General features: G+C 65.2%; 1 protein-coding gene across 1 annotated transcript in view; it reads left to right on the forward strand.

Moving 5' to 3' along the window:
- LOC102450573 (uncharacterized) overlaps nt 1-13,248 on the forward strand; it is a 73,184-nt gene extending 59,936 nt beyond the window's left edge. The window contains exons 30-38 of the mRNA XM_075905074.1: nt 1,147-1,341; nt 2,583-2,636; nt 5,022-5,147; nt 5,398-5,445; nt 8,916-8,942; nt 9,205-9,246; nt 9,778-9,807; nt 10,364-10,414; nt 12,393-13,248. Coding sequence (XP_075761189.1) covers nt 1,147-1,341; nt 2,583-2,636; nt 5,022-5,147; nt 5,398-5,445; nt 8,916-8,942; nt 9,205-9,246; nt 9,778-9,807; nt 10,364-10,414; nt 12,393-12,442 — 623 coding nt within the window. The 3' untranslated portion in view covers nt 12,443-13,248. The remainder of the gene's footprint in view (nt 1-1,146; nt 1,342-2,582; nt 2,637-5,021; nt 5,148-5,397; nt 5,446-8,915; nt 8,943-9,204; nt 9,247-9,777; nt 9,808-10,363; nt 10,415-12,392) is intronic.
- The last annotated feature ends 9,944 nt before the right edge of the window (nt 13,249-23,192 follow it).

Here is a 23,192-nt window from a genome sequence, read left to right on the forward strand (position 1 = left end):
AAAACCCCTCCGACACCCCAGCAATATCCGTGCCTCAGATGGCCCCGGGCCTCATACACAGGTGGGGGGTCCTAGCACCCAATCCCACCTACCCCAAACAAGTTCTGTCCGGTTCCCAGAAACCAGCCACAGATCCCTGGTCAATTTACCCTCTGGACCTTACCCACAAATCACGCTGGGCCAATCCTTTAGCATCTAACAACTAAAGGTTTATTAACACAAGAAAGAAAAGCATGAGAGTGAGGTTATTAAAGGATAGTACGTTACATGCACCGAATCTCCCAGTCCTCGATGCAGGCTCTAGCAGAGATGTTACAGCTGCTGGCTTAAGAGTCCTTGTTGCGCATCCTAGGATCAGGATGGGTTCACAGGTCTTTCTGGCTCTTTGATCCCTGCACTGCTGTCTCTGGGATGAAGTGCTGAGCTGAGTTCCAAGATGGAGTCGACCACATGGCCTATTTATCCCTCCTTCCTGGTCTCTTCTTGGCTACAGCAGGTCACCTGGCCCACGGCTTATTCCTGTGTTCCCTGCTGGTAGCCCTTTGGTATCCTCCCTCATTCTTTAGGTGTGTCCTTGGCCCATCGAGTGCCATTGTCCCACAGGGCCTCGCTGATTAGCATGTCCATAGGCCGGGCTCTGCCCAATGCTCAACCACACGCAGGGAAATATTTAGTATCCACACAGATTACAGACTCCTAACTACACACACAGACATTACACACTCACATGACTAGAGTACACAGGATTAGCACACAGTGAGCTTCTATTCAACACCTCACATGGCCCCCTTTGCACCACTTTTGGGGCCAACACCCCCCCATGGGTGCAGCAGTGATCTGGCTGCTCCCCTCCAAATCTAGTAACGTGACACTGCCGTCCACCCACCCCTCCCCAGACAGACCCTCCCTGTCCATCCACCCCTCCCCAGACAGGTTCTCCCACAGTGTCCATCCAGCCAGCTCCAGACAGACCCCCGCGGTCCAGCCCATGCCCATTACTTTGCTTTCTGAGCATTGTTCTCTGCTCCAATGCTCTGCCTGCTGCTTGAAGGCATCACGCTTTCTGCCTGCCTCAGGCTGTTCCACATGCCCCGCTTTTATAGGTCCTGCCTTCCCAGGGTGCATCTCATGTGTCTAATTCTGCAGGAGCTGCTGGAGTTGGAGGCCTAGTGCCTGGCGCGGCTGGAGGCTTGGTGCCCGGTGTGGCCGGAGGCTTGGTGCCTGGTGCGGCTGGAGGCTTGGTGCCTGGTGTGGCCGGAGGCTTGGTGCCTGGTGCGGCTGGAGGCTTGGTGCCCGGTGTGGCCGGAGGCCTGGTGCCTGGTGTGGCCGGAGGCATCCCAGGTACTGGTGGAGTTGGGGACAAACTTATTCCATGCCAGGGCAAATCAGGGCGAATTGCTTAGGAGCAGGGCTGCTTGGGTCCTCCTCCCTTAGGGTAGGTGCCTGTGCCCCAGAGGCGTGTCAGTGAGATGTACCGACGGTCCGTGAGGCGGGGATTTAAAACCCCTCAGCGAATCCGGCACAGCACAAGTCACGATGCAGATCGGTCGACAGGGAAGCCTTTTTGTCGACCCTCCCCTCTGCCTCGTGAAATGAGTTTACAGGAGCGGTCGGCAAAGGCTTCTTGACCCGCGCTGTGCCGGATCGGCTGAGCCCGCACAGCACGGTGGCCATGCCTGTTCCAATGCCGCGGGGGTGCTCACATCCCCGCGCCCCTGACTGTGTCGGTGCGCCTCACTCACACGGCTCCGGCAGCAGAGGCACCTAGTCTAGACGTACCCAAGGCGCTGAGCGCTCTGGGCAGCCAGAAGTCCCAGGAGCCAGCCCCCTCCGAGACCGCAGCTGTTCCTGCGCTGCAGCCAGCCCCACCTCCCTCAGCCGAGAGGTTCTACCCCTTCTCCCTGCCTCCAAACAGGATCGGCCACAGCCCCAGGTCAAAGGACACCTCGGCTCTTCCCCCAGAGCGCGTGGGCCAGCCCTCCGCAGCCTGCCGTCTGGAGGGCTCTTTGCACACAGAAGGCAGAGGCTGAGGGCAGAACAGCCAAGGCACAGTCCCCGGGCCGTGGCTGCAGGCTCTGAGCAGAGGTCTCGAGCGCGCCCTGTGGCGGGCGGGTTACCCTTCGGAAGAGGAGGGCGGAGCGAAGATGGGCATCTCTGGGGCCCTTTTCGAGCCTTGCCCAGGTGGAGGGAATTGCCTTGTGCCCGGCGCGTGGCACCCCAGAGCCGAGTCGGCAAGCGGCCTGGCCACGTCCCTCTCGGCACACAGCCAGGGGTGCTGGGCTGCAGCTCGGCAGCAAAATCCTCAGGGGCTTATTGGCAGCACGGCCGAGCCGCTGTCCGTGCAGCACCGCTAGCCACTGCCCAGCCTCTCGGCACGAGGGGGGCGCCTGCTGCCACCTCCCAGACAGAGACCGGCCCGGAGCCTGCTCCGAGCGGGGTCGCCCGCCCCTCCCCCGGCTGGGCCCGCTCCGGGGGGTTGGGACGGCGCCGACACACGCGGACAGCTGGGTCCCTCCAGCAGCGCCCACGGGGACGGGCCTGGCTGGGCGAGTCTGAGCCCTGCCCCTCACTCTGCCCGGCAGGCCTCAGCCCCGCAGCAGCAGCCGCCAAAGCAGCCGCCAAAGCAGCCAAGTATGGTGAGTGAGGCTTCCCTGGTTCCCCCCCGGCCTCCCTCCCCTCCCGCCCCCCTCCGGCCCCTGCTCCCCGCCCCCCTCCAGCCCCCGCTGCCCTCCCGCCCCTCTCCGGCCCCCGCTGCCCTCTCGCCCCCCTCCAACTCCCGCTCCCCTCCCGCCCCCCTCCGGCCCCCGCTCCCCGCCCCCCTCCTGCCCCCGCTGCCCTCCCGCCCCTCTCCGGCCCCCGCTGCCCTCTCGCCCCCCTCCGGCCCCCGCTCCCCGCCCCCCTCCGGCCCCTGCTGCCCTCCCGCCCCTCTCCGACTCCCGCTCCCCTCCCGCCCCCTCCGGCCCCCGCTCCCCTCCCGCCCCCCTCCGGCCCCCGCTCCCCTCCGGCCCCAACTCCTCTCCCCTCTAGCTCTCCTGCCCCCTCCAACCGCCGCTCTGCTCCCACTCCCCTCCCCCCTCCAGCCCCCACTGCCCTCCCATCCCCCTCCCCCCTCCAGCCCCAACTCCTCTCCCCTCTAGCTCTCCTGCCGCCTCCCAGCCCCTGCTCCCCTCCCACACCCCTCCCCCCTCCGGCCCCCACTTCCCTCCCCCCTCCAGCCCCATCTCCTCTCCCCTCTAGCTCTCCTCCCCCCTCCAGCCCCTGCTGCCCTCCCTTCTAGCTCTCCTCCCCCCCCCGGCACCCACAGCCCTCCCCTCCCAGTCTCTCCCCCCCTCTGGCCCTTGCTGCCCTCTCCTCCTGCTTCCCTCCCCCTTCCAGCCCCTGCTACCCTCTTCTCTCCCCTCCAGGCCCAGATGCCCTCCCCTCTACCTCCCCTCACCTCCCCTCCTGCTCCCCTCCTGGGATGGACCGGGCCGGGTCTGGGCACCGCTGAGGGTGTCGGCTCAGGGCGAATTGCTCAAACTCGGGGCTCCTCACAGCCCCAGACTGGAGTCCTTCCCGAAGAGGCCACACACCCGTCACACCGAGCGCCTCAGCTGCCAGCCTGGCCAGCCAGAAGCCTCACGAGCAAAACCCCTCTGGCACCCCAGCTCTCCCTGTGCCCCAGTCAGCCTGCACACAGGTGAGGGGTTCTAGACCCCAACCTCGCCTGCCCGAACGGGCTCTTCTGGTCCCAAGAAACCAGCCCCAGGTCCCGGTCAATGTACACTCTGGATCGTACCCACACACCACGCTGGGCCAGTCCTGTAGAATCTCAACTCGAAAGGTTTGTTACTAAAAGGAAGAAAAGCCTGAAGTGAGGCTGTTAAGGAGAATACGTCACATGCATCGAGCCTCCCAGTTCTCGACACAGGCTCGCGGCAGAGACGTTAGAAACTGCTCTCTGGAAAGTCTCTGGTCGCATCCTATTCAGGATGGGTTCACGGGTCTTTCTGGCTCGTTGTTCCCTGCGAGGCTGCATCTGGGGTCGGGAGCTGAGCTGAAGACCAGATGGAGGGTGCCACCTGGCACTTACATACCTCCCCTGGCATCTTCCTGGCCAGTGGCCTGTCCCTGTGTCCCATGCTGGCAGCCTTCAGGCATCAGTCCCATTCCCAAGCTGTGTATTGGCCCCTGGAGATCCCCTGTCTCCTTGCTAATTAGCATAGCCACTGGCTGAGCTTTCCTTGCCCAATTCTCAGCCTCAGACAGGGTATGTCTACGCTACCCCGCTAGTTCGAACTAGGAGGGTAATGTAGTCACCCGCAATTGCAAATGAAGCCTGGGATTTGAATTTCCCGGGCTTCATTTGCATAAAGCTGGCCAGCGCCATTTTTAAATGCCGGCTAGTTTGAACCCTGTGCCGTGCGGCTACACGCGGCAGGGAGTAGCTAGTTCGGATTAGGCTTCTAATCCGAACTATCTGTACTCCTCGTTCCACGTTCCACGAGGCGTACAGCTAGTTCGGATTAGAAGCCTAATCCGAACTAGCTACTCCGTGCCGCGTGTAGCCGCGCGGCACGGGGTTCGAACTAGCCGGCATTTAAAAATGGCGCCGGCCAGCTTTATGCAAATGAAGCCCGGGAAATTCAAATCCCAGGCTTCATTTGCAACTGCGGATGACTACATTACCCTCCTAGTTCGAACTAGCGGGGTAGTGTAGACATACCCACAGAGAATTTTCCAGCCTCCCTCCGGAGCACATGTTCCTAACTCCACACGCAGACGTCACGCAAGGACATGAAGAGCACACGCAGAATCCGTAGAACAGAAGCTTCCGTGTGACACCTCCCATGGTCCCTTTATACCAACGTTTGGGGCAACCCCCCCCCCCCACCATGGGTGCAGCAGTGATCTGGCTGCTTCCCTTAAATTCCAGTAACGTGACACCTCCCCCTCCAGTTCTGCTCCCCTCCCCCGTCCAGCCCCAGCTGCCCTCCCCCTTCCCCTGCCCTTCTAGCCTTAACCCCCATCCCTCTCCACAGGTGCTGGCATCGTGCCAGGCGGAGTGCCGAGGAATGGCAGGGTGCCAGTTGTCACGCCTGGGGCCGGCGGCCTGCCCGTGGTAACCCCGGGAGCTGGGGGTGTGCCAGGCCTTGTGCCCGGCGCAGGTGAGCACACGTCCTGGCACGGCAGTGCTGGCAATGGGATCCCTGGGGCCGCTGTGCACAGGGGTGCCAGGGGGCGGGCGCTGCTGTGAGGCACTGCAGTGCAGCCGCGTCACCGGGGCCGTGACTTCCGGCGCAGCGGATGGGGGTGCGGGGCCGGGGCTCCCCGACGCGCCCTCACAGCAGCTCGGCGGCAGATGGGCACCGGGTGCCCCGCGGCTCTGGGCTCTGACTCCGATCTCTCTCCCTGCAGGGATTCCCCAGGTCGGCGTGCAGCCAGGCGCCAAGCCCCCGAAGTACGGTAGGCACCTTCTTCCTTGGCCCCCCGCCTCCTCTGCCCTGTGAGCGGGGGCCGAGCACCGTGCCCGCAGCCCCCCGCATCCGCCCTGGGAAGCCCGTCTCTCCTCCAGCCTTGGCTTTGAAACTCTGCCCCTCTCCTGCCTGCCCTGCCCCCAGGGTCATGCCCCCGGGCGTGTGCACAAGTGTGAGTCTTAGCAGTGCACGGCCAGGGGGTGCTCTTGTGGGGTCAGTGCCCCCGGGCGCGTGTGCACAAGTGTGAGTCTTAGCAGTGCACGGGCAGGGGGTGCTCTTGTGGGGTCAGTGCCCCCGGGCGCGTGTGCACAAGTGTGAGTCTTAGCAGTGCACGGGCAGGGGGTGCTCTTGTGGGGTCAGTGCCCCCGGGCGTGTGCACAAGTGTGAGTCTTAGCAGTGCACGGGCAGGGGGTGCTCTTGTGGGGTCAGTGCCCCCGGGCGTGTGCACAAGTGTGAGTCTTAGCAGTGCATGGGCAGGGGGTGCTCTTGTGGGGTCAGTGCCCCCGGGCGTGTGCACAAGTGTGAGTCTTAGCAGTGCACGGGCAGGGGGTGCTCTTGTGGGGTCAGTGCCCCCGGGCGCGTGTGCACAAGTGTGAGTCTTCGCAGTGCATGGCCAGGGGGTGCTCTTGTGGGGTCAGTGCCCCGGGCGCGTGTGCACAAGTGTGAGTCTTCGCAGTGCACGGCCAGGGGGTGCTCTTGTGGGGTCAGTGCTCCGGGCGAGTGTGCACAAGTGTGAGTCTTCGCAGTGCACGGGCAGGGGGTGCTCTTGTGGGGTCAGTGCCCCCGGGCGCGTGTGCACAAGTGTGAGTCTTCGCAGTGCATGGCCAGGGGGTGCTCTTGTGGGGTCAGTGCCCCGGGCGCGTGTGCACAAGTGTGAGTCTTCGCAGTGCACGGCCAGGGGGTGCTCTTGTGGGGTCAGTGCTCCGGGCGAGTGTGCACAAGTGTGAGTCTTCGCAGTGCACGGCCAGGGGGTGCTCTTGTGGGGTCAGTGCCCCGGGCGCGTGTGCACAAGTGTGAGTCTTCGCAGTGCACGGCCAGGGGGTGCTCTTGTGGGGTCAGTGCCCCGGGCGCGTGTGCACAAGTGTGAGTCTTCGCAGTGCACGGGCAGGGGGTGCTCTTGTGGGGTCAGTGCCCCCGGGCGTGTGCACAAGTGTGAGTCTTAGCAGTGCACGGGCAGGGGGTGCTCTTGTGGGGTCAGTGCCCCGGGCGCGTGTGCACAAGTGTGAGTCTTCGCAGTGCACGGGCAGGGGGTGCTCTTGTGGGGTCAGTGCCCCGGGCGCGTGTGCACAAGTGTCAGTCTTCGCAGTGCACGGCCAGGGGGTGCTCTTGTGGGGTCAGTGCCCCCGGGCGTGTGCACAAGTGTGAGTCTTAGCAGTGCACGGGCAGGGGGTGCTCTTGTGGGGTCAGTGCCCCGGGCGCGTGTGCACAAGTGTGAGTCTTCGCAGTGCACGGCCAGGGGGTGCGCTGACACAGGTGCTGCCCCCAGGCTCCAGAGCTGGAGCAGCCAGCTCCACCCTCCCCCAGCGCCTCATGCCCATGGCCCCACTGATCAACTCTTCCCCCTCCTCCAGTTCCCCCTGCTGTCACCAGCCATCTCCAGATCAATTCCTCACCCCCTGCCTGTGGAAAGCAGGAAGCCAGCACCTGTGTGTGCGTGTGCAGGTCATGTGTGTATTTGTGTGTGTGTGTGCAGGTCATGTGTGTGTTTGTGTGTGCGTGTGCAGGTCATGTGTGTGTGTGTTTGTATGTGCGGGCGCAGGTCATTTCCATATGGCCATGCATCTGTCATGGCCGTGCGTGAGCGTGCATGGTCGTGTGTGCTGCTGGGTGTGCATGTGACTCCGGAGGGTGACACTGGTTTCTGTGAGCAGGCACTGAGCCCCCACTGGCTGGGTGCGCCCTGGGGAAGGCCCCACAGCAGGTGCCCCATAAATGGGAGGAGCCCGGCAGGCGCAGCCCTTTGCTTTGTGACTGCCGAGGTCCCTGGGCTGCAGTCGCAGACACCAAGCCCTGGAACAGGAGCTCGGGAGGGATGGGATTGGCCCCGCGTTGTGCCCCGGGCGCAGGGAGCTGGGCACGGAGGGGCTCTGCCCCCGGGCACAGGGAGCCGGGCACGGAGGGGCTCTGCCCCCGGGCACAGGGAGCCGGGCACGGAGGGGCTCTGCCCCGGGCGCAGGGAGCCGGGCACGGAGGGGCTCTGCCCCCGGGCGCAGGGAGCCGGGCACGGAGGGGCTCTGCCCCGGGCGCAGGGAGCCGGGCACGGAGGGGCTCTGCCCCGGGCGCAGGGAGCCGGGCACGGAGGGGCTCTGCCCCCGGGCGCAGGGAGCCGGGCACGGAGGGGCTCTGCCCCCGGGCGCAGGGAGCCGGGCACGGAGGGGCTCTGCCCCGGGCGCAGGGAGCCGGGCACGGAGGGGCTCTGCCCCGGGCGCAGGGAGCCGGGCACGGAGGGGCTCTGCCCCCGGGCGCAGGGAGCCGGGCACGGAGGGGCTCTGCCCCGGGCGCAGGGAGCCGGGCACGGAGGGGCTCTGCCCCCGGGCGCAGGGAGCCGGGCACGGAGGGGCTCTGCCCCGGGCTCTCCCTGGCCCAGCTGGGCTTGCCCCACATGCAATGCCCTGGCTCATCCCCTCTGCCTCACCAAGGGCGATGGGGCCGGGGGGGCAGCCCTGGGTTAATGAGTCGGCCCATGGGCTATGCAGGCGAGAGGGCTGCAAGGGCCAAGTCAGGACAGCAGGGGTGGCGCTGCCCGGGCTTGGCTGCTCCCTCTGCAGCGTGGCATGGCTGGGCAACGAGTGGGCCCATCTGCTCCAGGGTTCAGCCCTCGGGGATGCGACCCTCTACCAGCCTCCCCTGGTGTTTGGCCAGACTCCCCCTGCCCCCCAGCCTGCCTCTGTCAGTGACTGACTCCCAGCAGGGGGCGCTGTGGGGAGGGGCCGGAGCCCAGGTTGGGAGGCGCTCCTGGGTACGCCAGCCCCAGCCTGTCCCAGCAGGGGGCGCTGTGGGGAGGGGCCGGAGCCCAGGTTGGGAGGCGCTCCTGGGTACGCCAGCCCCAGCCTGTCCCAGCAGGGGGCGCTGTGGGGAGGGGCCGGAGCCCTGGTTGGGAGGCGCTCCGGGGTACGCCAGCCCCAGCCTGTCCCAGCAGGGGGCGCTGTGGGGAGGGGCCGGAGCCCTGGTTGGGAGGCGCTCCGGGGTACGCCAGCCCCAGCCTGTCCCAGCAGGGGGCGCTGTGGGGAGGCGCCGGAGCCCTGGCTGGGGGGCGCTCCCGGGTACGCCAGCCCCAGCCTGTCCCAGCAGGGGGCGCTGTGGGGAGGTGCCGGAGCCCTGGCTGGGGGGCGCTCCCGGGTACGCCAGCCCCAGCCTGTCCCAGCAGGGGGCGCTGTGGGGAGGGGCCGGAGCCCTGGCTGGGGGAGGTGGGGTGCTGTGCTGCTCTCAGTGTCAGTGACTGGCTGTTTGCTGTTGTAGGGTTCGGTGCTGGGGGCCTGCAGCCAGGTGAGTGACGGGATGTGGGGGGAGCTTTGCCTGGGAACGCCTCACCTGCCCCCGGATGCTGGCGCCGAGGTGCCTTCGACAGAGCCCTGCTCTGTTGCTCCCCAGCGGGGCCAGGAGAGCTGGGGCCAGTGCCAGGGCCCTGTGTGCCAGGCGGCTGCAGCAGGCGCTGCTGGGACCTGCTGGCCCAGAGGGTTGCATGGCGCGCCCCTCCGCATGCCAGGCCAGGGCTCTCCCAGCTTCACCTGCTCCTGTTTTGTTCTAGGGGCCGGAGTTCCTGGCTACGGTTTGTCGCCCATTTACCCAGGTACATCGGGCAGCTCGGTTCCTATCCCCTGGCAGCAGGGCCGGGAGCCAGGCCCAGCACCCAACCCCTGCATGGCCCCAGCCCAGCCCAGCCCCAGCCCCGCCCCGCCCCGCCCCAGCACCGTGCTGCCGTCAAGGGATGAGCCCCCAGGCCATAGGCACCCACTGCCTGGGGGACCGAGGGAGCCATGGGCAGGGATGGTGCCAGGGCCCCCCTCCTCCACGCCAGCCTGTGCCCTGCTACCATGGCTGGGGCACTGGGGCTGTGGGGCAGCCTGGGGGCTATGTAGCGGCCTGGGGGGAGCTGGGGCTGTGGAGCGCTGGGCGGAGGCATTCTCTTGGGCAGGGGCCCGTGGCCATAGTGGGGGGCTAGGCGTGCAGGGCAGGGGCAGGACCTGGGGCAGCAGGGACAGGCTGGAGTGTGCCCTCCCCAAGCCACGCCGGCCGCGCCCCCGGCCTGGCAAGCCCTGCAAGAGGCCGGTTCGGCGCGCGGTGCCGGGGGGCCAGCCACTGAGAGGTCTGTTTCTTCCAGGCGGACTTGCTGGCCAGCTGGGATACGGCGGTGAGTGGGGGTCCTGGGCAGCACAGTGTGGCCAGGGCCTGCAGAGCGGGGGGGTCACTGTGCCTGGCTCTCCCCTAGGGCTCCCTCCGGCCTCGCCTGCCCGGGGCTGCCCATTCCCGACTCCTGCGGTGCAGCGGAGACGGCCCCAGCCCTGCCTGGCCCAGGTGCTGGGCCTCCCCTCCTGTTCCACGTGGGCCCTGCGGCCGAGGCTCCCAGGGCTCCATCCCATTGGAAGCCGAGGCCCCGAGCGAGCGCCTGGCCTGGGGCAGTGCCCATCTCCTGAGGCCCGCGCAGGCCGGCTGCAGCTGCGCCCTACTCTGGGGAGGCGCATGGGCCCCAGCACTAGCTCTGAGTCCCAGCCAGGCTGCACCTGCGTCCCTGGTGCACCGGCTCTGCCCCCGCCTGAGGCCCCGGCTGAGCGGGCTCCATGCTCTCTGCTGCCGGGGACGCGGGCCCTGGGGGAGGCCGGGGACTGGCTGCAGAGCGGGGGCTGGCGGCCCTTCCCCCGCTGCCCGGGGCGACAGTGCTCATGGCTCGTTTCTCTGCCTCTCCCCAGGAAAAGCGCTCAAGCCGTACGGCGGGGCCCTGGGCGCCCTGGGCTACAGAGGTAGGTGCCCTGCGGGTGCTGGGCTCCGCGGCACGGCCCAAGCAATGGGCCCCGGGCGATTTGCGCCAGGGAGGACGAAGCCACCTGGCTGCTCCTCCAGGGGCTCCCCTGGGCTCATCGCTTCCTGCGGCCTGGTGCCAGCCGAGAGGCCGTGCGCGGGCACTGCTGCCGTGCCCCCTGGCCAGAGCCTTGGCCCTCGGCTCAGCTCCCCCCGGGCACTCCCGCCGTGCCCCCCAAGACCTCTGTGCCCCATTCCCGCCGTGCCCCCCAAGGCCGCTGTGCCCCATTTCCAGTGTCCCCCAAGGCCCCTGTGCCCCGTTCCCACCGTGCCCCCCAAGGCCCCTGTGCCCCGTTCCCACTGTGCCCCCCAAGACCCCTGTGCCCCATTTCCAGTGCCCCCCAAGGCTCCTGTGCCCCGTTCCCACCGTTCCCCCCAAGGCCCCTGTGCCCCATTTCCAGTGTCCCCCAAGGCCGCTGTGCCCCGTTCCCACCGTGCCCCCCAAGGCCCCTGTGCCCCGTTCCCACCGTTCCCCCCAAGGCTCCTGTGCCCCATTTCCAGTGCCCCCCAAGGCCCCTGTGCCCCATTTCCAGTGCCCCCCAAGGCCCCTGTGCCCCGTTCCCACCGTTTCCCCCAAGGCCGCTGTGCCCCGTTCCCACTGTGCCCCCCAAGGCCTCTGTGCCGCGTTCCCACCGTGCCCCCCAAGGCCCCTGTGCCCCGTTCCCACCGTGCCCCCCAAGGCCCCTGTGCCCCATTTCCAGTGCCCCCCAAAGCCCCTGTGCCCCATTTCCAGTGTCCTCCAAGGCCTCTGTGCCCCGTTCCCACCGTGCCCCCCAAGGCCCCTGTGCCCCGTTCCCACCGTGGCCCCCAAGACCCCTGTGCCCCATTTCCAGTGCCCCCCAAGGCCCCTGTGCCCCGTTCCCACCGTTCCCCCCAAGGCCCCTATGCCCCATTTCCAGTGTCCCCCAAGGCCGCTGTGCCCCGTTCCCACCGTGCCCCCCAAGGCCCCTGTGCCCCGTTCCCACCGTTCCCCCCAAGGCCCCTGTGCCCCGTTCCCACCGTTCCCCCCAAGGCCCCTGTGCCCCATTTCCAGTGCCCCCCAAGGCCCCTGTGCCCCATTTCCAGTGCCCCCCAAGGCCCCTGTGCCCTGTTCCCACCGTTTCCCCCAAGGCCGCTGTGCCCCGTTCCCACTGTGCCCCCCAAGGCCTCTGTGCCCCATTCCCGCCGTGCCCCCCAAGGCTGCTGTGCCCCATTTCCAGTGCCCCCCAAGGCCCCTGTGCCCCATTTCCAGTGCCCCCCAAGGTCCCTGTGCCCCGTTCCCACCGTGCCCCCCAAGGCCTCTGTGCCCCGTTCCCACCATGCCCCCCAAAGCCCCTGTGCCCCGTTCCCACCGTGCCCCCCAAGGCCTCTGTGCCCCGTTCCCACCATGCCCCCCAAAGCCCCTGTGCCCCGTTCCCACCGTGCCCCCCAAGGCCGCTGTGCCCCGTTCCCACCATGCCCCCCAAGGCCTCTGTGCCCCATTCCCGCCGTGCCCCCCAAGGCCGCTGTGCCCCATTTCCAGTGCCCCCCAAGGTCCCTGTGCCCCGTTCCTTCCGTGTCCCACCAAGGCCCCTGTGCCCCGTTCCCGCTGTGCCCCCCAAAACCTCTGTGCCCCTTTCCTTCTGTGTCCCCCCAAGGCTTCTGTGCCCTGTTCCCCACGTGTCCCCCCAAGGCCCCTGTGTCCCGTTCCTGCCATGCCCCCCAGGCCGCTGTTCCATTCCCAGCATGTCCCCCCAGGCCACTGTGCCCCGTTCCCAGCGCAGTGCCGCTGCCCTGGCCTCCCATGTCCTGCCCCAGGGAGCTGCTTGGGGGCCGTGCTCTCCGCAGCGCCGGGCCCTGGCCAGCCTTTCCGTGACAGCGCCCGGCCGCTGGGGGCAGGCTGTACCAGGCAGGTCGGGGCCCTGGGGCTCGGGGCACTGGCTCACCCCGTTTCCCCCGCAGGTGGCGTGGGCTGCGCACAAGGGAAGTTCTGCGGCAGGAAACGGAAGTAGCCCAGCCTGGCTGCTACCCTGAACCTCATGAACTTTGGTGCTACTGCATGGTCTAGAATGTAAACCCCGAGCAAAGCAGCGACCCCGCTCCCTCCCCGCCTCCCGCCGGCGCCCCGAGGGACCCCCCCTCTCTCCAGCAGGGGCACAGAACAAACTGCGGGAACCGCCATTCCCACTGGTGCTACAGCTCCCTGTGGGGAGAGCGGGGCAGGCCTCCGTGGGGCGGGGCGCTCTCGGACAGTGAGGGGCTGGCTCCACCGGCCGCCAGCAGCGCCCCTCCCGCCACGGCCCAGCTGCGCCCGGCAGGCAGGGGCCACGTGCCAGGGACTGCCCAGCAGCCAGCCAGCCCTGGCCCCACCCCGGTGCCTGCCTGCCCAGGGCCCCGCAGCACGGCTGCCACGCTCCGGGCAGGGGCCTCCTGCTCATACAGGACGAGCGGCCGGTGGTGGAAATGGCCCAGAGTTCTTTGCAGCGGTGCCATCCGATTGGCTGACCCGTCCCGGCCGCTGGAGGCCACGGCCCTCCCGGCGCGCTCAGCAGAGCCAAGTCACTAACACTGATGGATGAGCCCTGCGCCCGCCTCACTCAGCAGCACTGTACGGGCGCCGGCGCCAGCCCAGCCCTGCCGCTGCTCCGAGCCCGCTGGCACCTGCGCTCCTCTGGGCCCGGGTGCCGGGGGGCCCCGAGAGCCGGGCCGGACGCAATCGCCCTCCCCATGTAACTCACTTGGTGTCGCTCGGGTGGGACGTGTCCTACAGAGGGGACGCAACTGCTTCCAACCAACCAATAAACAGACTTCGAAAGGACGAGCGCGCCTCCGGGTCCTCCTTCGCCCGCTGCTTCCCCGGAGCTAGAGCGGGGAGCCCCGGATCCGCCCTGCCCCCCGGATCCTGGCCCCCCCGGATCCACCCTGCCCCTGAGCCTGGCCCCCCGGATCCTGGCCCCCCAGATCCTGGCCCCCCCCGGATCCGCCCTGCCCCCCGGATCCTGGCCCCCCCGGATCCGCCCTGCCCCTGAGCCTGGCCCCCCGGATCCGCCCTGCCCTCTGAGCCTGGCCCCCCCGGATCCGCCCTGCCCTCTGAGCCTGGCCCCCCGGATCCACCCTGCCCCCCGGATCCTGGCCCCCCCGGATCCGCCCTGCCCCTGAGCCTGGCCCCCCGGATCCTGGCCCCCCAGATCCTGGCCCCCCCCGGATCCGCCCTGCCCCCCGGATCCTGGCCCCTTGGATCCTGGCCCCCCGGATCCGCCCTGCCCCCTGAACCTGGCCCCCCAGATCTGCCCTGCCCCCTGGATCCTCGCCCCCTGGATCTTCCCTGCCCCCTGGATCCTCGCCCCCTGGATCCGCCCTGCCCCCTGAGCCTGGCCCCCCGGATCTGCCCTGCCCCCTGGATACTCACCCCCCGGATCCACCCTGCCTGAGCCTGGCCCTCTGGATCTGCTCTGCCTCCCAGATCCTTGCCCCCGGATCCTCCCTGCCCCCCGAGCCTGGCCCCCCAGATCCACCCTGTTCGAACCTGGCCCCCCAGATCCATCCTGCCCAAGCCTGGCCCCCCGAATCCACCCTGCCCCCTGAACCTGGCCCCCTGGAGCCGCCCTGCCTCCTGGATCCTCACCCCCTGGATCTTCCCTCCGCCCCGAGCCTGGCCCCCTGGATCTGCCCTGCCCCCTGGATCCACACCCCCGGGATCTGCCTACCCTCTGGATCCACACCCTAGGATCCACTCTGCCCCCTAGATCCTCACCCCCCAAGATCCATCCTGACCCCCGGATCCTCACCTCCTGGGATCTGCCCTGCCCCCCCGAATCTGACTCCCCCGGATCCACCCTGCCCCCTGGATCCTCACCCTCCCGATCCGCTCTGCACCCCAGATATTCCCCAGGATCCTCCCTGCCCCCTGAATCCTCACCGCCCCCTGAATCCTCACCGCCCAGATCCGCCATGCCCCCCAGATCCTCACCCCCCAGGATCCACCCTGCCCCCGGATCGTCAACTGCTGGATCCACCTTGCCCCCCATACCTGACCCCCCAGATCAGCCTGTCGCCCCCGGATCCTCGCCTCCCTGGATCCCACTCTGCCCCCTGAATCCTCACCCCCCAGATCCTCACCCCCCTCGGGATCTGCTCTGCCCCCCCCAGCCTCACCTTCCAGGATCCACCCTGCCCCCCAGATCCTCACACTCCTGGATCCACCCTGCCCCCTGAGCCTCAACCCCGGGATCCACCCTGCTCCCCCCAGATACTCCCCCCCAGGATCTGCTCTGCCCTCCAGACCCTCACCCTGGGATCCGCCCTGCCCCCACGGATCCTCATACCTCAGGATGCACCCTGTCCCCCTGTCAGAGCTGTTGCCCACTCTGGCACAACATATGCAAAAGTGGGGGCCCGCAAAAGCACCCCAAAACCTGATCTCTACAGGCTTTGATACAAAAACTTTCCCCAAAATCTTAATACCCCGACTTTGGAGAATAAAAACAGCTGCCGCCACCCAAGTATTCCGAAAGCTCCCTTGGGAAACCTCCCTAAAACCTCAGGGGCACCTCAAGCTCTTTCCCCTAAGAGCTTGACAAAGAAAAGAGAAAATATGAGCTGCCGTCTGTGGTAGCTGCCCCGTAGATCCCTCGGACAGACCTTCCAGGACGCAGAAATGAACCAATCCCAGGTTAATTAAAGAAAAAGAAAACAAACTTTTATTATCAGAATAATACCATCGTTGCAAGCACAATAAAGCGGCTAGATGAAAAAGAACCACCCATGAATCTAGCTACTCGGGATCCCCTGGGCTCAGGACTTAGTTATAAAAGGAAAAACATTCTTGGGGTATGTCTGCACTAGTTCGAACTAGGGTGGCTAATGTCGGCATTCAAACTTGCAAATGAAGCCTGGATTTTAAATATCCCGGGCTTCATTTGCATGTTCCCAGGTGTCGCCATTTTTAAATGCCCGGCTACGCAGCACGGGCTAGGTAGTTCGAAGCAAAGCTCCTAATTCAAACTACCGCTGCTACTCCTGCAATGAGAGAGAGAGAAAACCGCACTTTGAACAGCTCAGACATCAGTTCCACGTTCCCAAATCAGAAAACAGTAAAACCTGACGGGTTAACTGACACACATTTTGAGGAGACTTTTCTTGGAGAGAGACAGGCCTTCCCGTCTCCCTGGTACTTGGGAGAAACCGACTCAGACAAAGGAGGGAAAAGTTAAAAATTCCTTTGTCCCAGATTGAAATCCCTACCTGCTGTGACAGCGCAGTGGGGAGCCCCGACCCTGCACCCCGTCTGCAGCCAGATGTGACTCTGTCAGCCAGCAGAGCAGGTGTATTGGTTCTCGGGGACACAGGCGATGGTAGCAGGGTACACTGAGGGCGGGCAGCCTTATCCCTCCTGGGGGAGGGGTTCAGGGGACCCGGAACCCCCCTGCCCTGGCTTTAGTCTGCCCTGCTCATCTTCCTCCCCCAGACGGCCCCTTCTCCCAGCCACTGGTCACTCACCCCCCAAGCAGCCTCTGATTCCTTTGCTCCAAAGCCTTCCCCTGGCCAGGGAAGAAGCCGCCGGGCCCTTGTCTACCTGCCTTGGCTCAGGAGACCCCCCTCCCGCGCTGGGCCCTGCGCAGACAGAGAAGGGGAGGGTCACAAAAGCAGACCCCCACTACCTCACACCTGCATTGTTATTGGCTGACCAAATACCTGGCTAGGTTAACCCCTTAGCCACCAGGCTGCCAGCCAGCCCTCATGCTTGTGACACCCCCGGGTCCTCACACCCTGGGATCCGCCCTGCCCCCCAGATCCTCACTGCCAGGATCCGCCCTACCCACGGGATCCTCACCCCCGGGATCCACCCTACCCCCTGGATCCATACCCCCAGGATCTGCCCTGACCCCTGGATCCTCACCTCTGGGATCCACCCTACCCCCTGGATCCATACCCCCAGGATCTGCCCTGCCCCCCGGATCCTCACCTCTGGGATCCGCCCTACCCCCTGGATCCATACCCCCAGGATCCACCCTGCCTCCCGGATCCTCACCGCCAGGATCTGCCCTACCCCCTGGATCCTCACCTCTGGGATCTGCCCTGCCCCCGGGGATCCACTCTGCCCCCTGAGGCTGGCCCCCCCAGATCCACCCTGTCTCCCAGATCCTCACCCCCTGGATCCGCCCTACCCTCCAAGCCTGGCCCCCTGGATCTGCCCTACCCCTTGGATCCTCACCTCTGGGATCCGCCCCACCCACTGGATCTTCACCTCCGGGATCCGCCTTACGCCTCCGGATCCTCACCTCTGGGATCTGCCCTACCTGCTAGATCCATACCCCCAGGATCCACCCTGCCCCCCAGATCTTCACCTCTGGGATCCACCCTATTCCCTGGATCCACATCCCCAGGATCCGCCCTAACCTCCCCCCCGGGATCCTCACCTCTGGGATCTGCCCTGCCCCCCAAGCCTGGCCCCCTGGATCCACTCTGTCCCCCAGATCCTCACCCCCCAGATCCACCCTGTCTCCCAGATCCTCACCCCCTGGATCCGCCCTGCCCCCCAAGCCTGGCCCCCTGGATCTGCCCTACCCCTTGGATCCTCACCTCCAGGATCTGCCCTACACCTTGGATTCACATGCCTGGGATCCGCCCTGCCCCCTGAATCCACACTCCAGGCTCCACCCTACCCCCCTGGATCCACACCCTCTGGATCTACCCTGCTCCCCAGAGCCTCACCCCCGGGATCCTCCCTGCCCCCCAGAGCCTCATCCGGGATTCACCCTACTGCCTGGATCCACACCCCCGGGATCTGCTCTATCCCCTGGATCCTCACCTCTGGGATCTGCCCTGCCCCCCAGATCCTCACCTCCAGGATCTGCCCTACCCCCTGGATCCATACCCCCAGGATCCGCCCTGCCCCCCGGATCCTCACCTCTGGGATGTTCCCTGCCCCTCCAGCATCACCTCCTGGGATCTGCCCTGTCCCCTGGATCCTCACACCTCTGAGATCTGCCCTGAACCCCAAGCCTCACCCCGTGGAATCTGCTGTGCCACCCATCCTCACCCCCTGGGATCTGCCCTGCCCCCCTTATGCTCACACCCCCAGGATCCACCATGTGCCCCAGATCCTCACACCCCTGGATCCACTCTGCCCCCTGAGCCTCAGCCCCTGGGATCTGGTTGCCCACCCCCCCGCTCTGCCCTCCCCAGGATCCACCTATGACAACACATTGCAGGGTCCCCCAGCCTGCCCCCCCATCCGCAGCCAGATGTGCCTCTCAGCAGACCAGTAGAGTAGAAGGTTTTATTGCTTCTCAGAGGCACAGCGTCGCATCAGCGTGATGCCAGCACAGGAGCCAGGGCGGAGCCTTATTCCTCTCGGGGGGAAGGGGCTTCACCCCCTTCCTTGGTTCAAAAGCTCCTCACTCCCCCAGCCCAGGCGAGACTGACTAAACTCCCCGGCTCTGCCCCCCAGGCAGGGGACAGTCCCCACCTCTCTTCTTTTGTCTCTCTCTGGGAACAGGCTTGTTTTCTGCTCAGGCTGGGACTTAGGCGTCTAAGGCCAATACACAAGTGAAGTGAGTCAGTGAGAATCACATATCACACAGTACAGCCGGCAGGATCACTGGGATACAGAGCAGACAGCCCCCCCACTACGCCACATCTCTCCCCCCTCCGAGAGCGAACTGAGCGGGGTCACTCCCCGGTGGCCTGGGGAAGTTTGGGTTCCCCAGCGGCTGTGACATTGGTGCCCTCCTGGGCTTGGGCCTGCCACAGCTCCGCCCTGTTCGGCTGCTGGACGACTTTGGGGGGCTGGCGCGGGCCCACTCTCTGCCCTTCCGCTTGTGATGTAGTGGGGGTACCTTTCTGGGGCTGTGGGTGACCTCAGCTGTCTGTAGCACGACCCAGCAGGGCAGGGGGTGAGTCATTATGCAAAGGGGGCTCCAAACCTGTCTGACCAGCTACCCCCCAGGGAGAGAAACAAAGGAAGGGGGAATGCTGCCCTGGCTGGGGGGCAGGGCTGGAAGAGGGTTAGTTAGTTTCTGTCTGGGGAGCAGGGGAGAAGGAGCTGGGGAGGGGGCTGGGATTGTAGGGCCCAGCCACCCCCATCTCAAGGGGAGGCACTGAGGCCTCTTAGCCCCAGTTCCTGTAACCAGATGACAGATGCTGTGCTGTATCCTGGGGAAGCAATAAACCACCTCTATTCTACTGGCTGGTGGAGTCTGTTTGTGCCATTTTGGGGGTGCAGGAGACGGGAAAACCCCAATGTGTCGTCACACTGGTGTCAGGGGTGGGATGCACTGCACCCCGTGGATGAAGCTCCCAGCGGCAAGCGACAAAGCGCAGTAGAAGCAAGAGCCCTGGAGCCAGGCATGCAGGAGACAGAGCGAAGCGGTTCCTGGGAATCGTGGGGCGCTGCAGCACTAGACTGGTGAGTCTGCACCGAGGGGACCAGCGGGGAGATGGCCTACGCCCGACTCTTGAAGGCAGAGCTGGTGGGGCTGTGCAGAGAGACGGGCTTGCCTGTGCGGAAAGCAACCAAGGCCCAGCTGATAGACAGGCTGGAGGAGAATGACCAGCCACAGGGCCAGGATCTTGTGCCCATGGGAAGCAGCCAGACCCCACCTGGGAGCAACACAGGCTCAGAGAGGGGGCGGAGCTCTGGAGCCTGCAGGAGAGATGGGACAGCCTCCCCGGGGAACCCGGCAAACCATAGACCCTTCCCTGGGTGGACTAACCAGCAGAGCTGCGGCGGCTGGAGATCCAGCTGCGGATGAAGGAATTGGAAGTAGAGGACCGAGAGAAGGAGCGCCAAGATCGGGAAAGGGATCGCCAGGACCGAGAGAGGCAGCGACAGCATGAGTTGGCCATGGCAGAGCGGAGAACTGGCGGGGCACCGGCTGCGCTGAGTGCGGATGGGCCCCAAGATCCCAGGACTGCCAGACACTTGAAGAGGCTCGTGCTGGCCCAATTGAAGGACATGGGTGACATAGACGGGTTCCTCAGCTCCTTTGAGAGGGCCTGTGGACTGCAGCGGGTCCCCCCAGCTGGCTGGCTGCAGGAGCTCATCCCCGCACTGAACCAGGAGGCGGCCGGAGTGCTCAGTCAGCTGGAGGACCTACAGCCAGGGGATTACAACCGAGTCAAGGAGGCCCTGCTGCACAAGTTTGGGCTGACCCCCGAGATGTACAGGAAGAAGTTCCGGGGGGTGCAGAAGGAGCCACGGGAGACCTATGTGGACCTGGCCTCCCGCCTGGCGCAATACGGCCACAAGTGGGTGTCTGGAGTTGGAGCCCAGACCGCAGAGGAGCTGCTCAAGCTGGTCATGATGGAGCAGTTCTTGAAGCGTGCCCACCCAAACTGAGGCTGTGGCTGAAGGACCGAAGACCAGAGAACCCCCAGGAGGCCGGGAGACTGGCGGATGAGTTCACGGAGAGCCGGTCCGGGTGTGAACGGGAGTCCTGGAGAGAAAGGTAATCGCGCAGAGACCGGTTCTTGGCTGAGCGACGGAGAGAGGCACCTCCGAGGCGAGCCCCAGGGACCAAGACCAGTCATCGATACCCCAGAAAACCAGCCAGGGTCCAGGCAGAGCCGACCCAAAAGGGCCCGCAGAACCTAACTTGCCATCGCTGTGGGCAACAAGGCCACAAGAGGGCTCAATGCACCAGGTGCAAGAACAGGTCCCATGACCTGGGACTTTCCAGGGTTAACTGGCTGGGGCTGGAGGAAGGGCAGGCTGTCCCAGAGGCAGGGGCTGCCCCAGAGGCAGCTCAGAGTGGGGGGGAAGGATGCTCAGTGCACCTCCCCTGGGAGGTGTGACGTAGTGGGGGTATTGGGCTGCTTTCTATGCTGGCTCTGTGGTAACCCCACTGGCTGCTGCTGGTACCACAGCCCAGAAGGACAGGGAGTGAGACATTATGCAAAGAGCCCTCTCAACTGGTCCGACCAGCTACCCCCCATGGAGAGGAACAAAGGAAGGTGGATGCTGCCCTGGCTGGGGGGCAGGGCTGGAAGAGAGTTAGTCAGTTTTCTGTCTGGGAGCATGGAGGAAGCAGCCTCAGCAACAGGCTGGGGGGTTTATAAGCCAGACCCCCCACCCCATATCAAGGGGGGCTGAGGCATCCTAGGCCTGCCCTGTAACCTGGTGACATCTGTGCTGTGCTGTATTCTGGGGTATGTCTACACTACCCCGCTAGTTCGAACTAGGAGGGTAATGTAGGCATACCGCACTTGCAAATGAAGCCCGGGATTTGAATTTCCCGGGCTTCATTTGCATAAGTGGGGAGCCGCCATTTTTAAAACCCCGCTGGTTCGAACCCCGTGTAGTGCGGCTACACGGGGCTCGAACTAGGTAGTTTGAACTAGGATTCCTATTCCGAACTACCAGTACACCTCGTTCCATGAGGTGTACCGGTAGTTCGGAATAGGAAGCCTAGTTCCAACTACCTAGTTCGAGCCCCATGCTGCACGGGGTTCGAACCAGCGGGGTTTTAAAAATGGCGGCTCCCCACTTATGCAAATGAAGCCCGGGAAATTCAAATCCCGGGCTTCATTAGCAAGTGCGGTATGCCTACATTACCCTCCTAGTTCGAACTAGCGGGGTAGTGTAGACATACCCCAGGAGAGGCAATAAATTCCCTCTGTTCTACCGGCTAGTGGAGTCTGTTCGTGCCATTTCGGGGGTGCAAGAGGCGGGGGACCCCAACGTGCCGCCACAGGAGGTCTGACCCTCGGGAGGCGGATTTCTCCGTGTACCAGGTGGGGGCAAGGCGGCCCCTGTGGAGGGACTGCCTCATACCCCTGGAGGTGGATGGTAGGAAGGTGACGGGTTTCTGGGACACGGGGGCGGAGGTGACGTTGGCCCGACCCAACATAGCGGCCACAGACCGTATGCTACCCGACACTCAGCTGACACTGAGGGGCATAGACGGCACCCCATTTAAGGTACCCGTAGCCAGGGTGCATCTGAAATGGGAGGCCAAGTAGGGCCCCAAGGAAGTGGGGGTGCACCCACACTTACCCACCGAGGTGCTGATGGGGGGTGACCTAGAGGAGTGGCCAGACGAACCCCATAGGACGCTGGTCACCACCCGTAGCCAGAGCAAGCGAGGGGCTGGTGGCCCGGAACTCGAGGAGGTTCCCCAACAGGGGCCCAGGGCCCTGTCCCAGCAGACATAGAGTTGGACCTAGGCAGTGGGGGGAACCACGCCCCTGTCCCAGCCCCAGCTGCTGAATTCCAGGCTTAGGTGTGAGCGGATCCCTCCCTGCAGGCCCTGAGGGACCGGGCTGACCTGGGTGCAGCTCAACCCCTAGGAGGAGATTGCCAGGAGAAGTTCTGGTGGGAGAGGGGATTTCTGTACCGGGAATGGCTTCCCCCGGGACTGTAGGGGAATGGGGGCTCCAGCAGCAGCTGGTGGTCCCCCAAAGGTATTGCCGCAAGCTGCTGTACCTGGCCCATTATATCCCGTTCTTGGGACACCAGGGGATCCGGCGCACCCAGCTGAGGCTGCTCCACAACTTCTACTGGCCAGGGATGTTTGCAGCTGTCCAGTGGTACTGCCGGTCCTGCGACTCCTGCCAACGAGTGGGGAAGGCTCAAGATAGGAGGAAAGCTGCGTTGAGACCCCTGCCCATCATAGAGGAGCCTTTCCAGAAGGTGGTGATGGATATTGTGGGGCCCTTCAACAGAGCGACCCAGATGGGGAAGAAATACATCCTGGTGGTGGTGGACTTTGCCACCCGCTACCCCGAGGCCGTGGCCCTACCCTCTATCGAGGCAGACACGGTGGCAGATACCCTGCTGACCATTTTCAGCAGGGTGGGGTTCCCCCAGGAGGTTCTCACGGACCAGGGATCCAACTTCATGTCGGCCCTGCTCTGGTGCTTGTGGGAGAAGTGTGGGGTCCAGCACACCTGGGCCTCGGTGTATCGCCCCCAGACCAACGGGTTGGTGGAGAGGTTCAATGGGACTCTGAAGCAGATGCTACGGACCTTTATGCACAAACACCCGCAGGACTGGGACAAGTATAACACAACCTGTTGTTTGCATACAGGGAGGTACCACAGGAGTCCACAGGGTTCTCACCGTTCGAGCTGTTATATGGGAGGCGAGTGAGGGGCCCCCTGGACTTACTGAAAGACGAGTGGGAGGGGAAGGTCTCCCCGGAGGGTGAGCCGGTCGTGGAATACGTCCTGACGTTCCGGGAAAGACTTGCCGAGCTCATGGGCCTGGCCAGGGAGAACCTGAGCAGGGCCCAGAGGAAGCAGAAGGTCTGGTACGACCGCAATGCACGGGCACGCGCCTACGCTACCGGGGACCAGGTGATGGTCCTGATCCCCGTGAGGAAGAACAAGCTGCAAGCCGCCTGGGATGACCCCTTCAAGGTGGTTAAGCAGCTGAACGAGGTGAACTACGTGGTGGAGCTGACGGGCCGGACGCGCAGCCAGCGGGTGTATCATGTTAACATGATGAAGCCATACTGGGACAGGGAGAACTTGGTACTGGCAGTGTGTAAGCCCTGGGAGGAGCAGGGGGAGGATCCCCTGGTAGGCCTGTTCCCTGGGACCGGAGAGGACTCTTCGCTGGAGTCAATTTCCCTCTTCGACCAGCTCACCCCGGGCCAGCAGGCCGAGATCCGGGAGGTGCTGCGCTCTGCCAGCAGCTGTTCTCTGACAAGCCTGGTCTCACCAATTTGGCTGTCCACTGGGTGGAGACGGGCACTCACCCCCCGGTGCGCTGCTCCCCATTCAGGGTCACGGGGAAAACAGCCCAGGACCTGGAGA

The sequence above is a fragment of the Pelodiscus sinensis genome, chromosome 21 (assembly GCF_049634645.1).
Source record: "Pelodiscus sinensis isolate JC-2024 chromosome 21, ASM4963464v1, whole genome shotgun sequence".
Lineage (NCBI taxonomy): Eukaryota > Metazoa > Chordata > Testudines > Trionychidae > Pelodiscus > Pelodiscus sinensis.